The sequence below is a fragment of the Musa acuminata genome, chromosome BXJ1-1, assembly GCF_036884655.1.
Source record: "Musa acuminata AAA Group cultivar baxijiao chromosome BXJ1-1, Cavendish_Baxijiao_AAA, whole genome shotgun sequence".
Taxonomy (NCBI): Eukaryota; Viridiplantae; Streptophyta; class Magnoliopsida; order Zingiberales; family Musaceae; genus Musa; species Musa acuminata.
This window is the reverse complement of record NC_088327.1, coordinates 35,911,474-35,932,529: the sequence shown is the minus strand read 5'-3', so window position 1 is coordinate 35,932,529 and position 21,056 is coordinate 35,911,474. Positions and strand designations below refer to the sequence as shown.

The window sequence follows — 21,056 nt, the reverse complement described above, 5'->3', positions numbered from 1 at the left end:
AAGAGAGGTGTAAAAGTTCTCTCTTAAGCCTGTAAAAAAGATAAAAAGTTGTAAGGGTAGTTGATCTTTGCCCGTTGAAAGACGATCGATAGTGAAAGCTGATGGCCTTGAGTGGAGAGAAATCGAGAATGGACGTAGGTCACAACAACCAAATCACTATAAAATCTGGTTTGCATTTACTTTATACTTTCCATTTATATTGCAAACTAATTTCTTACTCTCACTACGCTCATTACATTTTCGTACGTTTTTAAGTTAAACATCTTTCCAATATGGCGTTATTGAACGAAGTTTCCTAATCGATGTAAGTTTTACAAAAGCACTAATTCACACCGCCCCTCTTAGTATCGATTTTGGTCCTAACAAGATCTACAAGTTTTCAGGGATATACAATCTCCCTATATAACACATCTTTCTTATACGTGTAGTTTTTCCATTTTACGAGTTTTTGCTCACCAATCTTTGCATGACAATGAAACCGTATTTTTCTGTAGGAATTCTAGGATTTTGTTTTCTATTCTTCCACTACACATATGATGTCGCCATAAATTTCCCAATAGAGGCCATCAGCTTTCGCTACTGATCTTCTTTTCAACAAGCGAAGATCAACTACTCTCTTTATAACTCTTTCTTCTTTTCACAAGATCAAGAGAGAGCCTTTACACCTCTCTTTTACACTCAGACATACCTCACTCCTCCTTTAGAAAAATTTCTAAATCTAAGAGGAAGAGACTCTATACTACAAGAGAGTTTACACATTTTTTTTCAAGTATACTTACCCCTTTCTACTCTTGTTTTTGTTATTCCAAGCAGGAATTAGTAGGGAATTTATAGACCCCAAATGACTTAAAAAATGGAACAAAAAAAAGTCTCATCCCGGGTTTCCGGGGCCTTGATAGTACCACCGCCAGTATTGGGTGGTACCACCTCTTGCGATATTAACTACTGGCAGTACCACTGCCCTATCTCGGCAGTACCACTACTTGAAACTAGCAGTACTACCATCGGGTCTTCTGGAAAATATATACTTTGTACATTTTAGCTTATAGGTGATTCCTCCTAATAGGCCTAAATCAGCCTCAACTCAGGCCCAATGGGCCCCTAATTAAGTTGGCATGGTTACACCAAAAACCAACTCAATTATAACATAAACTACTTCGATCAAGACATGATCGATTACAAGATAAGAATACTATATTGTCTAGTATATCATTAGTTCATCCGACATTTCATCCGAACCTTTGGCACATTATCTTCTCCTTCGGCATATTTATTGAATTTCAGATTTTAATAATAAAATCAATTGATGAAGTTATAATCTAATCAGCGTTTTGAGTGACGCAGGACTAACCTCGATCAAGGAAAGACAAATTAATTAAAGTAGGAGGAATCTGATATTGGGTCAAAGTGAACATGTCAGAAGATTGGATGTTGGTCGGAGGATCAATCGACATGTCGGTAGGACTTCGTATTGTGAGTTCGAGCATCGGGCCGAAGGATCGGACATTACACGAAGGAGATCAGAAGTTATGGGAGTCAACATGTCGATTGAACAATATGCCGAAGGAGAGAATAATACGTCGAAGGATCAGACGAGGCGCTAGATGAACCAATGATATGTCGGACAATATAGGATTCACACTTATAATTGATTATGTCTAGATCGAGTTAGTTTAGAGTCTAATTGAGTCAGTTTTAGTGTGTAACCATGCCAACTCAATTAAGGGCCCATTAGGTCTGAGTTGAGGCTTTTTGGGCCAAGTGAGGCCCATGCAACAACCCTTAGCAGGCCTAGGTGGTGCACCGCTAGGACCGGCGATGGCATCGCTTGGGACTCAGCCTTCCAATCTATCTAGGCGGTGGTCCCGTCCAGACCGACGATGGTACCGCTAGACTAGGCGGTGGTACCACCAAGTGTCAGTGTCAAACTAAGTAGTGGTACTACCCGATGTTAGACTGACAGGTGATGGTACCACCAGTTGTTAGTCTATCAAGCGATGGTACTACCTAGTACTAGCGATGGTACCACCAATACCCCAAAAACCTTGGATGAGATCATTTTAACTCTAAATTTAAATCCATTTGAGCCTATAAATACCCCAATCTTTCTTGCTAGACGCAGCACGAAAGTGTTGAAAAATCTTGGGGGCGACATCACATGCACATCGGAAGAATAAGAAAACAAAATCCCTGATTCCTAAAGAGATGTTCGTCGTCGTGCGAAGATTGGTGCGTAAAATCCACGAAACTTAAAACTGCGTATAGAATATATTGTGTTACCTAGGGAGATCGTATATCCCTATTTCCTTGCAGATCCTTAGGAGAGGGTGAAGGAGGTCAAGCGTCCTCCTCTCTAGCGGTGATCCACACAGTAGGGCTGCGACGACGCTCCTCAAAACTCCAGTCCTGCTTTGAGGTGGAGAGAGGGAGGAGAATAGGAGAGGCAAGCAAAGGCTCTAGCCTATGAGGCTCTGAATCCCTCCTATTTATAGAGGTCCCCTGTCAAACCCTAATGGGTCCTCCCCTAGTGGGTATTGGATCTGCATCCAATAAGACAAGGGCTCCATCGGATATCTCATATCAGAACCTCTACTCATCGCAATACCTACCATATGTGTGTGACCCTTTCGGCCCAATATCGAACTGGCCGTGAGTCATACCTGTCAGAACTCCTTCTAACTCAATGAATTATTATCTCTGTAATACTTGACTCATCGACTACGGATGTACTAGGCCACTACGCCGTATTCCCCAGACAATACAGGGGAATCCAATCCATTGGACCTGTTTGTCCTCAGTTACCGTGTACCTATAGTCCCTCATCCATCTAATATTCTAGAGACCGTATATCGAGCATGGTGCTGTCAGACCCATACGGTTTCTACTCGAGTTTCGCTCTAATGGATTTTCCCGGAGAACTCTTTCTCTCTCAACCCGAATGACCCTGGCCAGGGATTTTTCTGAGCAAGAACATATGAGATATTCCTCTCATGACGCCAAGAGTGGATAATCCTCTATCGACACTCAATAGCCCTTGTAAGGTCGACTACCACTCCCAATGACCAGCTGTACTAGATTTGGGACAGCCAAACCTATAAGTCTGGTATCAAAGAGTGGAGCACTCATACAGGACATCCTTGGTGTCTCAAATCTAAGGACCAGATACACTACTAGGACTACGGAATTACTGTCTGACAATAAGGCATCATCAACCATCCAGCATTCCGTAAGCGGATCAATCAGTGAACTCATTCTCCAATGAGCACTTGTACTATATCCCTAGTGTCCCTACACGAGCAGCTATGAGACCAGCTGCATCCATCATATGGATGGGTATACAGCACACTAGTCTGTCCGGTTATCACGATGTCCCTCTCGAGTAACCTATGACTGGAATTATTTAGGATATGTGTTTAAAGGTGAATCGATCTCATTATCATGATCTCATCACGATCCGATTCCCATTGCACAAATCCAAGGACATCATAATATATATATGCATATATGCAATAGTTATAAAGTGATATACGCCAAATATAATAAGCAAAAAGATTCTGTATCAAGTCACACGTGCCATCACTCACGTTATTGGCTTGCTGGGCACCTATGACTAGCAATCTCCCACTTGACCTAAAGCCAATCACCTATGTGTCTGATCCCCAATCAGACCTCTGTGACGCTCAAAGACAATATGAGACAACGACTTTGTCAGTGGATCTACAATGTTATCTTAGGATGAAACTCTTTCCACTACTACATCTCCTCGGGTTACGATCTCTTTGATAAGCTGGAACCTCCTCAGAACACTTCTGATGAGACCCAGGTTCCATTATTTGAGTAATCGCCTCATAGTTGTCGCAATATAAGGAAGTCGGCTCCTCACTACTCGGCACGACTCCCAAATCTGTGATGAACTTCTTCACCCAGAGTCCCTCCTTTGCTGCATCTGATGCAGCAATGTACTCCACCTCTGTGATCGAGTCAACAGTAGTATCTTACTTGGAACTCTTCCAGCACACTGCTCCTCCATTCAAGGTGTACACATACCTTGAATTCGACTTACTATCATCGACGTCAGACTAAAAACTTGAGTCTGTGTAGCCTTCAACCTTAAGGCTATTATCTCTATATACTAGTAAAAGATCCTTAGTCGTTCTCAAGTACTTAAGTATACACTTTACTGCTTTCCAGTGCTCCAAGCCTGGATCCGCCTGATACCTGCTTGTGACACTCAGAGTATGCGCTATATCAGGCCTAGTACATAGCATGACATACATGATAGACCCTATTGCTGAGGCATAAGGTATCATATCCATGTTCGCCCTTTCTTTTGGAGTCTTTGGGGACATACTCGTAGAAAGCGATATCCCATGTCTCATCGGTATAAGACCTCTCTTGGAATTTTCCTTGTCAAACCTTTTGACAATGGTTTCTATGTACCTGGTGTTGAATCTCGGATTTTGATGATGAAGTCAATTGTCATTTATTTATCTAATTTGTATGTTGAGATAAGTGTGCAGGATTAACTACGATGAAAGTAAGACATGCAGTAGGAGTTGCGACGGAGTCAAGACAATGATCACGTTAGGAGTTCGAGAGTTCGACGAAAGTTCGGACAGTCATCGGAGGCTCTGCAGGAACAAATCCGAGAAGTCCATGAGCTTGCCAAAGAAGCACGTCGGAACTCGCCAAGTGGATCGTCGCAAGTCCAGGAGTTTCCCGGAAGTTCGCAGGAGCATCATCGAGGGTTCATCGGATGATCGACGGAAGTTCGCCGGAAGCTCGCCGGAAGAAGCGATTGACGCACCGGAGCAAGTTGCAGTAAATGTCTTAGGGAATGTCGTAGTTAGCACAATGATTAAGTTGGAAATGGGAGGTGATCCCATTAACTTAATCTTGGGGCAATTGGGCCCCTGAAAAACCCAAATTGGGCCGAATGGATCAACCCATTCGGACCATGATTTCTGCCAGGCGGTTGAACCGCCCAAGGCAGGAGGTTGCAATGCCTGGGCTCAGTCTCCAAGCGAGATTGGGAGGTGCAACCGCTCTAGCCGGAAACCAAGAGGGATTAAAACCCAAGAGAGATGGCATACGCCGGAAACCAAGAGGGCCACTCTATTACACGTCCACCCATGTTCAATGGGACGGACTACACCTATTGGAAGACCCGAATGAGGATCTTTCTTATTTCTATGGATTTTGAACTTTAGAATCTTATCGAAAATGGATTTTCGAAGTCTTCTCTTCCAATGATCGATTGGAATGAATTGGAAAAGAAGGCTTTCGCTCTTAATGCAAAGGCTATGAATGCCTTATTTTGTGCACTTGATAAAAACGAGTTCAACCGTGTTTCGGTTTGTGAAACCGCATTTGATATTTGGCACACACTCGAAGTGACTCACGAAGGCACAAGTAGAGTGAAAGAGTCAAAAATCAACCTTTTGTTACACTCTTTCGAACTTTTCCGGATGAAACCGAGTGAGACTATTGGCGACATGTTTACCCGTTTCACGGATGTCGTCAACGGTCTAAAAGGACTCGAAAAAAGTTTTTCGGATTTTGAGCTCATAAATAAGATTCTAAGATCCCTTCCTAAGAGTTGGGATCCTAAAGTCACTGCTATTCAAGAGGCGAAAGATCTAAACAACTTCCCTCTTGAAGAACTAATCGGGTCATTAATGACCTACGAGATGACTTGCAAAGCTTATGAAGAGCAAGAAGACATCCTTCCAAAGAACAGGAAGGATATGACACTTAAAATTTCAGAAGACCACTTGAGAGAAAACTCAAGTGATGAGGACTGTGACAATGACTTGGCACTTCTAACAAGAAAATTTAAAAAATTCATTAAAAGAAACAAGTTTAAGAATGAAACAAAAAATAAATTTGAACCCAAAAAGGACCAAGTTATTTGCTATGAGTGCAAGAAGCCGGGACACTACAAGAGTGATTGTCCCCAAGTTAAGAAGAGAACATCAAAGAAGAAGGCGCTCAAAGCAACATGGGATGACTCGAGCGCGTCCGAAGAAGAGGAGTCCAACACCGAGCAAGTTGCTCATTACGCCTTAATGGCCATCGGAGAGGAGGTAACAAATTTAATAGATGCAGATTTATCATTTGATGAATTATTAAATGCCTTCCATGACATATTTGATGAATGCAAGATTATTAGTAGAAAATATAAATTGCTAAAAAAGGAGCATGATAGTCTTACTTGTAATTTTGATAAGTTAAAAACTGAATATCATGATAGTTTAAGTTCATGCACAAAATGCCATGATCTAGAAACTCTCCAAAAGGAAAACTTGCTACTTAAGGACACCTTGAAGAAATTCGAGGTTGGTAGCAAGTCATTGAACAAGATCCTTGCAAACAAGGGTCACGTTCCCAAAAGAAGTAGAATCGGATTTGTGAGAAGTCCTCACCAAAATCCAACCACCTTCATAAAAGGCCCCATCTTACATGTTCGACACCAAAGCAAATGCAACTTTTGTTGCAAACTTGGACACAAAATGCATAATTGTCCATTCAAGAAAATTAGTCCAAACAAATTAATTTGGGTTCCTAAAGGAACCATGATAAATTCTATGCAACATGATAAACAATGTAGATCTATTTTTGAGGCACCCAAAAGCAAATGGGTACCTAAAAATCATCCTTTCCTGTAAAGACATAAAAAATTATAAGCTGGAGCAAGAAATAATATCCTGCTCCTTGCATTCTCGATATTCATGACCCGAAATCCAAAAAGGAACTCGCGATGCTCTCTACCCCAAATAACAGAAGAGGATTAGAAAATTAAAATCACAAATACGATTTAAATACAATCCTATTTTATTTCTCAGAATTGGAAACTCATGATTCTTAATTCACATATCCTCTGGATTTTCGAACCCATCAATTTCATCCGTTCGTAACTTTCGAATCCGACTCTATATCATGAACTGACTAAGTTTATCATGAATTTGCAAGGCTTACCAACTTGAACAATCTATCACAAACATGTGTACGACATTGAGAGTATGCATCTTGATCATGCAAAAGTTCTTATTCTTACGTAATTACGTAAGTGAAGTTGATTGTTCCACAAATTAAAAAGTCAAAAACATTCAAGACTATGCTCACTGCCTGCAGCGGTTGCACCGCCCCAGCTGGAGGTAGCACCTCCGGCTATCACGTGTTGCAAGCGGTTGCACCGCCCCAGCCTGAGGTGCAACCGGCCGTAACTCTGCCCTTTTTAACCCAAGCTAGGGCCGGCGGTGAAACCGACCCCAACTTACTCCCTTCCCCTATTTACTCTTCCAAAGCTCCTCCACCCCCATTTCTCCCCTCATAGCATCCCAAATACTCCTCATTTCGGAGCAAAAGATCAACAATCATTCCCTCTCATGAAGATCTCACTAAGGTATTCTCTAAGAAGCCCTTAAATTCTGTTTTTGATTCATTTACTCTTCCTCATCACTATCCTCCTAAACAGCAGTACTTATGGGGTCTAGAAGATCCTCAAGGGACAAAGGGAAGAGGAGATTAGTAGAAGATTTTGATCTTACACTTTTCGATTCAAAATATCATGCTGAAAAGTTTTCTTCTTTCGAACTTAGGAGTGTCAATAAGGGAAAACATGTAGATTTAAATGAACTAAGAGACTTAGAGACAATCCAATGGTTTGTAAACTTAGATCTACTCCCTATTTTACAAATTAATGAACCCATCTATCCAAGACTTGTTAGATTGTTTTACAACAACATACAAATAGATGAAGAAGAAAGAATGTCTACCTATCTTTTATGACAACACATCTCCATTACGGATAAATTCATTTGCGACATGATAGGCATTCCCATAAAAAGTAGAGGACTTTACTTTAGAGGATCATGGGATGATGAAACTGTTGGAACAACATATGTTGAAGCCTTAGGAACTATTTTCGCCAATCCCAACTTAACATTTGTTCCTAAAAGTTGTGAACATCTACTGCCACTAAACACTAAGGTACTTTATCATATCCTAACTAGCATCATTCTCCCTAAACAATACCATCATGATGAAGTAAGCCAATTAGAATTAGGAACTATGTATTTGATCATGAAAGGACATGACATCTGTCTTGGTTATCTCATCCAGCAAAACATGTTAGAACTATCTAAGAAAGACATGATGCTTCCATATGATGGTATAATCACTAGAATACTGAAAGCCTACGATATTCTAATACCACAAGAAGAAGAAGTAATAAAAGTAGACAGGTTTAGCATAATAAATAAAAATCTACTTCACCGATTAAGATGTGTTTATAGAAACGGTAACTAGGTTAGAATGCCTAGAAGAACCGATCCCCCTCAACCTGAACCAGAACCGGAAACACCAGTCTTTAGGGGTACTCAATCTCCTCCAATCTGTCCCTTTGAGGAAACACATTCATTTAAGCAAACTCATACATCATCTGTCGAAGATATTGGGATTCGGATGGACCGATTCGAACAAAGACAAGAATGGCTTGAACATCGACAAGATCAAATCCTATCTGAGCTGCAGCAAATTCATCGACAATTTGACTCTTTATTTAGGCACTTTAATTTTCCACCTCATGAATGAGCTTATATGAACACAATCACCTATTGTTATTGTAAACTCCTTATGTTACTCGCCATGATAACCTTTGCCTTGATCCTTGATATGGTTACATGATATATTTATTTGTGAGCATATGCAGAGTTACAAACATCTCTCATTGTTTATCTCGGATTTTACATTGAAACTAAATGTTTTGAAAACCTTGTGCCTTGATTTCCATGATAAATATAATTTGAGAAAATAATATACCAATGCAGTTGATGAGTCATGACATTGCCATGATATTATTATTGTCATAACACTAAACATCAACTAGCTGATATTTTTACAAAACCTCTAAGTGAAGAACAATTTGATTTCATAAGAAGAGAGATAGGAATGATGATGTGTCCGAATACATAAACTAGTTAAAATTATCTTTCAGATTTTATTGAATGATCAAATCACTTGATTACCATTACATGCCTAAATAACATGTTGGAAATTTCCATAACATAAGCATGTTTTGTCTTCATGATTGTATTTGAAAATCTGTAGCATAGTCTTGTCCGAATGCATGAAAGTGTTCATTTCATGTGTGAATTCGCTTAACAATTGGTATCCTAAAAATCAGATTTTCTCATACACTTATATGTGAAAAATATTTTTCTGAAATGGATTTGATGAAATGATTCCTGCTTATGAATTCTATCTTGAAATATGAATGATAGTGCTTTTACTTGCAAAGATTTGCTTCATATACATATCTTGATACCTGAACCATGATCGGTTTTAACTTCACCTAGTGTAAACTCACAAATAGCTGGTATCACAAATGGCCCTCCTCGTGTATGCAAAAAGATTATAACAAATAAAACGGAAGAAGTATTCAACGTGATCTACATATCATGCTTGTATAATTGATTTCCTATCACTCACTATTGAAAAATAACATGAACCGAGTAAAGGCATGAACAATTATCGCACTTATGCTCAAAATTTACTTATATTGTCCTCCTAGTATCACAATTACCAAGCTTTTTGTTGATGACAAAGGGGGAGAAATATATGAGTATTAATGCCATGCTTGCATCACCAAGAGATATATGAATAGATGCTATGATTTGCATTATGCCTTGTATCGTGTCAAGATATCAAACAAAAAACTTGCATCGTAATTTTATATATTGATATCTTACCATGTGATGAAATGCAATAATTGCTAAAACATTTGAAATGTGTGCATCATGTAATGATATCAAAATCTTACTTCGTAGTTTCACATATTGATATCTTATAATATGATGAATTGCTACTATTACCATCATTCAAACTTGTAATGAAAATGAATGTCAAGCCTTGACATCATCTTCAGAGAGATACATCATGATGGAAATCATGATGGGAGTATTGATAAGTTTAAATGATTTTAACTTATCAATATGTCTCATGAATTCAAAGGTTTTGAATTCAAGAAAGACTTATCTCAAGTATGGCATATAGACAGGGGGAGTTAAGGTTAACTCCATTATCAATTGATTGTCATCATCAAAAAGGGGGAGATTGTTGAATCTTGGATTTTGATGATGAAGTCAATTGTCATTTGTTTATCTAATTTGTATGTTGAGATAAGTGTGCAGGATTAACTACGATGAAAGTAAGACATGCAGCAGGAGTTGCGCCGGAGTCAAGACAATGATCACGTTGGGAGTTCGAGAGTTCGACGGAAGTTTAGACAGTCGTCGGAGGTTCTGCAGGAACAAATCCGAGAAGTCTATGAGCTTGCCAAAGAAGCTCCTCGGAACTCGCCAAGTGGATCGTCGCAAGTCCAGGAGTTTGCCGGAAGTCCGCAGGAGCATCACCGAGGGTTCATCGGATGATCGACGGAAGTTCGCCGGAAGCTCGCCGGAAGAAGCGATTGATGCACCGGAGCAAGTTGCAGTAAATGTCTTAGGGAATGTCGTAGTTAGCACAATGATTAAGTTGGAAATGGGAGGTGATCCCATTAACTTAATCTTGGGGCAATTGGGACCCTGAAAAACCCAAATTGGGCCGAATGGATCAACCCATTCGGACCATGATTTCTGCTAGGCGGTTGAACCGCCCAAGGCAGGAGGTTGCACCGCCTGGGCTCGATCTCCGAGCGAGATTGGGAGATGCAACCGCTCTAGCCAGGCGGTGGCACCGCCTGGGCTTAGTCTTCGAGCGAGACTGGGCGGTGCAACCTCCCCTGACAGGAGGTGGCACCGCCTGGGCTCGGTCTCCGAGCACTGGCTGAGCGGTCCAACCGCCTCAGTCAGGAGGTTGCACCGCCTGAGCTTGGTCTTCGAGCTCTGGCAGGAGGTGCAACCGCCCCTGACAGGAGGTGGCACCGCCCAAAGGCTTAGTCTTCGAGCTCTGCTAGGCGGTGCAACTGCCTGATCCCGGAATTCCAGAAATTGACAGTTTTGAGCTCCAAATTTGAACTGGGTTGGGGCCTATAAATACCCCACCCATTCAGCATTGAAAGGATACAGAATACACTTCGAAATCTTGATCTTGTTCTGTGATTTTTAGAGCTCAAAATTGTTGTAAAGGCCAAAAGTCCTTCTCCCTCTTTTCTTCCAAGTTCTGAGCTGTAAAGAGAGGAGAGGAGAGAAAATTCTGTAAGGGTTGTCTCCTAAGCCCGACAAAAGGAGTGAAACTGTAAAATGGTGGTTGGCCTTCGCCTATTGAAGGAAGGCCTCTAGTTGACGTCGGTGACCTCGTCGGTGGAGGAAGCCAAAAGTGGAGTAGGTCAAGATTGACCGAACCACTCTAAATCTCGGTTTGCATTTACTTTGAGCATTTTATCTTTACTGCAAACCTCCTCTAAAGCTTACTGCTTTCTGCGCATATACGATCGGGTTTCAGCTTTGCACTTTCCGAATCAACGTTTAGACGTAAATCTGTTCTTTTGTACGATCATCATATTTCAGTTTGCGTTTACGTTTTGATTTCTATCTTAACTGCAAACTGCCTTAATATCCTTGCTTAAGTTGCATCTCGCCTAATCAAGTGATTTACGAATCAGCATTTAGACGTAAATCAGTTTCTTCATACGAACATCATATTTCAGTTTGCGCTCGTATGCTGGTTTTCATCATAATTGCAAACTGCCTTCATAGATTGACTTTAACGTCATCTCGCTTGATCTTAAGTTAAAGTAACCTTAGAATCGTTTTTATCGTTCGAACGTTTTTATCGTCGAAAGATTTCCGCTGCACTAATTCACCCCCCCTCTTAGTGCTCTTGATCCTAACACCTGGATTGGGACAAGCCAAGCATCCTTTTGGATCTATCTCTATAGATTCGAATCCCCAAGATATAGGATGCTTCCCCTAAGTTCTTCATGGAGAAGTGTCTAGATAACTAAGTCTTTACTGTGGATAGCATTCCTACGTCATTCCCAATGATCAGGATGTCATCCAAATATAACACCAAAAAGGTGATAGCACTCCCACTTACTTTCCTGTACACACAAGGCTTATCTTCGTTCTTAACGAAGTCATAAGATCTGATTGCCTCATCAAATCTTATGTTCCAACTTCGGGAAGCTTGCTTTAGTCCATAAATGGATCTAAGCAACCTACACACCTTATTTGAGTAGTTCTTGGACACGAATCCCTCATGTTGCATCATATACACCTCCTCCTCGAGGTTCCCATAGAGGAATGCAGTTTTCACATCCATCTGCCAGATCTCATAATCATGATGTGCTGCAATAGCCAATAGAATTCTGATGGATTTTAGCATTGTTACCAGTGAGAAGGTTTCGTCGTAGTCAACAAATTGCCTTTGACGATACTCCTTAGCCACTAGCCTTGCTTTATAGGTCTCTACCTTTCCATCTACTCCAATCTTTTTCTTAAAGATCCACTTGCAACCGATGGGTACAATACTTTCGGGCGCATCAACTAGGTTCCAAACCTTGTTGGAGTACATAGAATTCATCTCAGAATTCATGGCTTCTTGCCACTTCCCGTAGTCTATACTCAAAATAGCCTTCTCGTAGGTCTGAGGATCAATATCCTCAATATCCTCTCCTCTAATATGTCCCACATATCTCTTAGGGGGATGAGATACTCTATCAGACCTACGTAAAGTGAAACTTGTGTCTTAGGTACCTAAACAGACTCGGGCTGTAGAGTGGTGCTTGAGCTTGGTTCTCCAACCTCGCTTATCATTCTCCCACTGTCTCTACCAAGAATGTGTTCCTTCTCAAGGAACACTGCTCTCTTAGCTACAAAGACCTTTTGGTCCTCGAGATGATAGAAATAATACCCACAAGTTTCCTTGGGGTATCCCACAAATTTGTATCGCTCTATCCTTGATTCTAACTTATCGGGGTTGTGTCTTTTAATGTGGGCAGGGCAGCCCCAAATCTTAACAACCTTAGGATCAGGCTTCTTCCCTTTCCATATCTCATATGGTGTAGATACTACTGACTTAGTTGGAACTCTATTCATAAGGTAAGCTACGGTCTCTAGGGCATATCCCTAGAATAAGATGGGTAGGTCAGCGAAACTCATCATGGACCGTACCATATCTAATAGCGTACGATTCCTCCTTCTAGAAACACCATTGAGCTGAGGTGTATAAGGAGGTGTCTATTTGGATAATATCCCATGGTCCTTGAGGAACTGATTAAACTTTGTACTTAAGTACTCACCTCCTCGATCTGATCGAAGAGTTTTGATACTCTTTCCAGTCTGGTTCTCTACCTCATTCTTATACTCTCCAAATTTCTCAAAAGCCTCGGACTTGTACTTCATTAAGTACACATATTCATACCTTGAGAAATCATCAGTAAAAGCAATGAAGTAGGAGTAACCACCAATGACATGAGTTGACATGGGTCCACATACATCACTATGTATGAGTTCCAACATCTCAATGGCTCTCTCTCCAGTTCCACTAAATGGAGAGTTGGTCAGTTTTCCACGAAGATAAGGCTCGCAAGTTGTATATAACACATAGTCAAATGGATCTAGATCCATCATTTAGCAACTTTTGAATCCTTCTTTCATAGATGTGACCTAGCCTACAATGCCACAAGTATGCACTGTTCATCTCATCTCGTTTCCTCTTGGACACATTTACATTCATGATATGTGGAGTAGTGTCTAGCATAAACAAACCTATATGCAATATTCCTCTCGTCAATCTCCCCTCGGCTTTGCTAGAATTTACAATAAATTATAGATGTGATAAGCAATACTGGTATCCAATACCAATGCACTATCATAAAAATCTGACAATTGGAGATTGATCATGAATGTACCTGAAGCTTCTCCAAGCTTCTATTTCTCCCTCTCTGCAAGGTACTCTTTGTAATTCCTCTTCCAGTGCCCATCTTTACCACAGTGGAAGCACTGGCCTTTGTCCCTTGCTGGGTCTTTCTTAGCAACCTTTTCTTTACATGGTCTGCCCTTGCCCTTTCCCTTCTTAAGGGACCTTTCTGCTTTCCTTTTCTTTCTGGTCTCATCAGTGTAGAGAACTGGCTTCTCTTTCTTAATAGTACTCTCTACCTCTCTCAACATATTGAGGAGCTCTGGGAGAGTCACCTCAAGCTTGTTCATATTAAAATTCATTATGAACTGTGAAAAGGAATCTGGTAGGGACTGAAGCACAATGTCCACACACAAGTTATCCTCTAGGACCATTCCTAGACCTATGAGTTTCTCTATCCACTCAATCATATTTAGGACATGGTTCTGAACCGGTGTCCCCTCAGTCATCCTAGCGCAGAAGAGGCTCTTGGATATCTCATATCATTGAGTCCTTCCCTTTTCCTCAAATAATTTACGGACATGTATGAGAATGCATCTGGCATCCATCTTTTCATGTTGTCTCTATAACTCAGGAGTCATAGAGCCCAACATATAGCAATGAGCAAGAGTGGAGTCATCAATGTACTTCACGTAGCGAGCGATCTTATCCTCGCTTGCCCCTTCTTCGGGCGCAGGCATCATTGTATCAAGGACGTACATGATTTTCTCCGTCGTGAGAACAATTCTCAAGTTACAGAGCCAATTCGTATAATTTGGACTAGTGAGGTGATTGACATCAAGTATGCCACCTAAGGGAATTGAAAGCGACATTTTCTAAAAATAAAGATGTAGCAGAAATGAATAACATGCAGATTTTGCAAGAAATAAACTATCAAGATATGGACTTCTATATTAATATGCTCCCACTATTTTACTAACGAGTCACACGACACCCTTAGCACATGAAACGAAAGTCTCCGGCAGACTTCTAGTGGGGATCAGGATCCAATCAGCATCTTAGTGTAACCTCGAGGGACTCAACCAATCACATTAAGCCTAAAAGGTAGGCAACTCTTGCCGATCATAACTCCTTGTGATTCTTGTCCTGTTCGGCCTCCGAATCACCATGGTCTCGAGTGACTCGACCAACCATGATGCTCGTTTAAGTCAACACCTTCATTACAAGAGTCTGATTTGATGATATACCCTCGAGGGACTCGACCAAGCATACCATGCCCTCAGGTCACCGGTGATATCTCTATGTCGTAAGCAAGATAGCGAATCGCGATATAGGTGAGTCTCGAGGGACTCGACCAACTCAACATATACCGGGAATCGGTTCCTACTTATAACGATGGAAGGCCACACGGGTCAATCTAATTGCCTCACGTTTATCGACTTAATATTATCGAGAGAGATGTTTCTATGATTTGATCTCCTAATATGACATGTCACACATATACATATTTAATATATATCTACATCGCATGCAAATGCATATAGACATCTAGTATGTGTATAAGCAATCACACCAGATGATCATGGACCGCAACCTAATGTGATTAGGCCCGAGCCAGTAGGCCTAATCACTCACATCGAGATCTATATGTGCAACGGTACATCTCCATGCCCTGTGATCGTCCATCTCATCCTCGTTGGTTCCGTCGACATCTTGATGCATCTTCATGCATCGCGATCGTCCGTCTCGTGGGTCCCGCTATCGCATCCACTCTCCCGCTACGCCTCCTCATGTGATTATAATTTTATCATAGGCACGTAGGCCCGACAATAAACGAAAAATATAATGGAGGCTCGCAGACCTCAATAATAATAATCACAAGTACACACATCACACGGTCCATGATCATCGTCCACACATCATACATCACATGTATAAATAATCATCATAATGTAGGACTACTAGATAATGATAAAAAATAATAATCAACTAAACCTTTTAATTAATTAGTATTTTATGAAATCAGGGACATAGGGAATTTATGAATTCATAGGGGTATTTTCGTAATTTGAACAAAAGACAGAAATTAGAATTTCTCAAATTCTAAGGGGCAAAACTATCTTTTGCCCAGAAAACCCTAATGCCCTACTCCCCTTTGCTGCTGCTGCCATCGCCATCCTGCTGGCGGCGGCCTGTGTGGCGGGGCGAGGGCACTGCCCTCGCCTACTAGCGGCACGCCCGTTGGAGGTGCTGCCGCTGCGGGTGGTTCTGCCGGCGGGGCAACGCCCGCAAGCGGTGCTGCCCCTGCAGGTTGGCGCCCCTACGGGCGTCGCTGCCTCCGCGGGCGGTTCTACCCGCGGGGCAACGCCCGCAAGCGGTGCTGTCCCGCCGGGCGGCCGCCCCTGTGGGGGGGTTTCGCCCGCGGGAGCAGCGGCGACAGGCGCCGCTGCCCTGGGGCGCCTCACCCCGCGGGAGAAGTAGCCGCAGGCGCCTCTACCTGCGGGCTGCCAGCCCCGCCGGACGCAAGCCTGCTACAAGCAGGCCACCGGCCGGCTGCTGCAGACGCAGCCCACGTGCTACCTGCCTGCGGCTGCGCTGCACGCACGCAGATCAAGGGCAGCAATTGTTGCAGCCCTTTCTCGCTTTTGCGTCAACGATTTTGTCGTCAAAATTTTTTTCTAAACACAATACACGCAGTTCAAAACCAATCATTCGCACGAACAACCTGGCTCTGATACCACTGTTGGGAAATCTTGGGAGTGACATCACATGCACAGCGGAAAAATAAGAAAACAAAATCCCTGATTCCCAAAGAGATGTTCGTCGTCGTGCGAAGATTGGTGCGCAAAATCTGCAAAACTTAAAACTGCGTATAGAGTAGATTGTGTTACCTAGGAAGATCGTATATCCCTATTTCCTTACAGATTCTTAGGAGAGCTGTACTAGATCTGGGACAGCCAAACCTATAAGTCTGGTATCAAAGAGTGGAGCACTCATATAGGACATCCTTGGTGTCTCAAGTCTAAGGACCAGATACACCACTAGGACTACGGAATCGCTGTCTGACAATAAGGCATCATCAACCATCCAGCATTCCGTAAGCGGATCAATCAGTGAACTCATTCTCTAATGAGCACCTGTACTGTATCCCTAGTGTCCCTACACAAGCAGCTATGAGACTAGCTGCATCCATCATATGGACGGGTATACAGCACACCAGTCTGTCCGGTTATCACGATGTCCCTCTCGAGTAACCTATGACCGAGATTATTTAGGATATGTGTTTAAAGGTGAATCGATCTCATTATCGTGATCTCATCACGATCCGATTCCCATTGCACAAATTCAAGGACATCACAATATATATATATATATATATATATATATATATATATATATATATATATATATATATATATATATATATATATATATATATATATATATATATGTATATGCATATATGCAATAGTTATAAAGTGATATACGCCAAAATATAATAAGCAAAAAGATTTTGTATCAAGTCACACGTGCCATCACTCACGTGATTGGCTTGCTGGGCACCTATGACTAGCAGAAAGTAGAACAAAAAATCTATGATTCTAAGGTTACAAACCCCATTAGAAAGTTGAGTTCCCTCCTCTATATGCTTAGAGGTTGTTCTAAGGGAGAGTGTGAGGGAATACTTGTAATAGAGTGATGTAAAGGTTCTCTCCTGAACCTGTGAAAATGAGAAAGAGTTGTAAGGGTAGTTGATCTTCACCTATTAAAAGAAAATCGATAGTGGAAGCCGGTAGATTCGGGTGAAGAAGAATTGAGAGTGGATGTAGATCACGATGATCGAACCACTATAAAATTGGTGTGCCTCTCTTTCTATGCTTGTTTACTTATTTTGCAACTACTTTATTTGCTTATTACTACTTTTGTAAATATTTTAAGTTTAAAAGCCTTTCCTATACGGCTTTATTGAATGAAGATTTTCAAACCGATGTGATTTTACAAAAGCACTTACTCATCCCATTCCCCCCCCCCCCCCCAACACCCCCCCTCCCCCCGGCCCCCCTCTTAGTAATGATTTCAGTCCTGACAGTAGTGCCTAATCGACATGTTGACTTCCCACAACATCCGATCTTCGTAGCGTAATATGTCTGATCCTTCTGGCCCGATGCCTAAACTCATGGCACGAAGTCCTTCTACAAGCATGTCGTTCAATCTTCTAGCATAATGTTCTCTGGCCCAATATATGATTTTTCTAATTCAATTAATTTATCTTTCCATGATCGAAGTTAGTCCTGTGTCACTCAAATCCTGATTAGATCATAACTTCATTGATTGATTTCATCATTAAAATTTGATATTTAACAGTCTTGGCCTCTATACTTCGCTCGATGTCTTCCTAACTCTCTTAGGTGAGGAGATGTATCATTATCAAAATCAAACTCTTGGGCATTATTTTTATACTGGTTGTTTCTTCTTCGAAGTTCTTCAATGATTTCATTCTTTTCTTGTAGACTATGTAGTAATTTTTGTAGCTATAACATCAAGGACTCAACATCATCTTCATAGCCATAAACTTCACCAACTATGTCTTTTTCATTTCGCCTTGTCATGATATCTAGCCTTTAGCTCTAATATCAAACTAATACTGGGATAATGAGGAATGAAATTTAAAAGGTTGAAAGCTATATTTGCTGGAAACACTTTCAGAATGGAGATAAATAAATTCACCAAGTTTAAAATCACAAAAGGATACAAAAAAATCATCGCCTAAGGATAATTAAAAAAGGATACAAAACTTAAGAAAAATACTCACCACTTAATAAAATATCCAAGAGATACAAAGACTAAACCCACCACTCTTTGGTAAATCAAAGAGATACAGAGTTTGAAAGAGAGAACTCAAAAAAGTTTTTGTAAATACAATCAGATTGTGAACTGCTTCTAACTCTAAAACACTAAAATAAATACTAGTACATGAAACAATACTTCATGGGGAACTATAAAATTTATTACTTTACAACTAATAATTAAGCTCTTTAATATATTCTTTGGTCATGAAGAAAAGTTAAATTATCTCTCCCTTTAAATCTACCCACTAATGGGAAAGTTAAGAGTTTAAGCTTTTTTAATGTATAAACGCATGCCCCCTAACTCTTTAGTAATCAATTTAGGCTATTTAATCAATTTAGGCCATCTACCAGTTTGAAAAATGGGCTTGTAACTCATTTGACTTATGGGCTATGAGGCTATCACATTTGAGAGATTTGGATTAAAAGTTATGAGATAAGTGTTATGGGCTATAGAGACTACCATAGAATCATTAGGCACTCCCACATCAGTATTACACTAATTCACCCTCCCTTTAAATATCATTAAAATCCTCACAGCTGTATTATTAAGAAGCTTGCTAGAGATGATACATACCAAATATCAGCACAACGTGCATCATGAAAAAAAAAAACATATTGACTTAAAACTTTTACTTCATCTAAGAGTATATGAATTAAACTCATTCATGTGAAGACTTAAGATCAAGTAGCCGATACATTCACTAAACCACTTGGAGTTTAACTATTTACCAAGTTCTAATCACTTCTTAACATAATGGATGAAATAAAAGTAACCGAGAGTATTGAAATTAAGCTTGATAAAAAATAGTTTTTGACTATCTTGATGAAGAAAGATTTTGATGTTTGGATCTTTTAAAAAAACAAAGAATATCTTAGATATTTTGGAAGAAGTTAAAATTCTCTTGCAAGATATTATAATTTCTCAAAAGTTAATATATCTAAAAAATTGTTAAGATATCTTAGGAAGAAAAAAGGTGCCATCTAAAAAGTTAAGAATATCCTTAACTTTTGTCTTCATCTCCTATAAAAAAAAGAAAAAAAAAGAGGATATCATTGTCAGATATAAGCTTGAACATTTGACTTTTATATTCTCTTCAACCATTCCTCTTTGATGATTCCATCAATTTTTAACCATTTATGCAAAGGACATCTAGACACAAATGAAGTTGGTAGATTACGTGAATAGAAGTATGGATTAGAAGTGATGGCATGTGATTCTTGTACCAGAATACTATCAGAGAACCTGCAAAGAAGAACATGTACAAAGGTGTATCAGCTGCATACAGCATCATCGTTCTGTCTTACTGGCAACTGGCCTTCAGTGGTTATTGGGCGTTTGGATCCCAGGTTCAACCCTTCATCTTATCCTCCCTCACTATTCCGGAATGGACAATAGTCATGGCAAATGTTTTTGCTGTGATTCAAATATCAGGATGCTTTCAGGTACTCTGCATTTTTGGGATTGCCATCTGTGCATATACATGCATGATGATTACATCCATGCTGTCCACAGATATATTGCAGGCCAACATACGCATACTTCGAGGAACGGATGCTGTCCAAAGTTTCAAGTGATGGCGTACGCCTTCGGAATTGCTTGCGGAGACTGGCTTTCACTTCGGCTTACATGGTTCTTGTCACTCTCGCTGCCGCCGCAATGCCCTTCTTTGGAGATTTTGTGTCCATCTGTGGAGCTATTGGATTTACGCCTTTGGATTTCGTCTTCCCGGCCTTGGCTTTTCTCAAAGCTGGAAGAATGCCCAAGAACACGAAGCTCCGCCTTGTAGTGCAGGTACTGCATCTGGCCATTGCTGCATGGTTCTCCATAGTTGCAGTCGTTGGTTGCATAGGTGCAGTAAGGTTCATAGTGATCGATGTGAAGACCTATAAGTTCTTTCATGACATGTGATCTCTCACGGCGTTGATTTCGCTTCTGCATGCCTAGAGTCAGGTTTACCCTGAACTAAATGTTGTAGTTCCTAGCGTTTGTTTCCAAGACAATTATTGATTTCACAAGGACATCATACTTGTACTGATTTCACAAGCATCACACAGTTAATTACTGTTGGAAAGAATAGAAGACAAGAAGAATTATTGAAGAATCTATTTTATATTGAAGCTATTCTCTCTTTATTTATACAGATCAAGAGGGAAATCTTATCAGAGTAGAGAGATTTACTTATATAGTTAGAAAAATCTTATCTGCTATCATGCCCCCGCAAGATGGTGCTTATATCAAGGATACTAATCTTAGATCGATGCAAAGCAAACAGTTTACAAGCGAAAGGCTTCATTAGTAGGGCAAGAGCAGATCATTGTTGCTGCTGCTGCTGTGGCTGCGATGGCGACATCTATGGCTACTGTGAAAGCTACAGCTGCTGTGAAAGTAACAGCAGAGGAGAA

At 40.7% G+C, this 21,056-nt stretch overlaps 1 protein-coding gene across 1 annotated transcript in view; it reads left to right on the top strand.

The window, feature by feature from the left end:
* Positions 1 to 20,771, top strand: part of LOC103974774 (GABA transporter 1) — a 37,233-nt gene extending 16,462 nt beyond the window's left edge. Inside the window, exons 6-7 of the mRNA XM_065079287.1 lie at positions 19,881 to 20,096; positions 20,167 to 20,771. Coding sequence (XP_064935359.1) covers positions 19,881 to 20,096; positions 20,167 to 20,562 — 612 coding nt within the window. The 3' untranslated portion in view covers positions 20,563 to 20,771. The remainder of the gene's footprint in view (positions 1 to 19,880; positions 20,097 to 20,166) is intronic.
* The last annotated feature ends 285 nt before the right edge of the window (positions 20,772 to 21,056 follow it).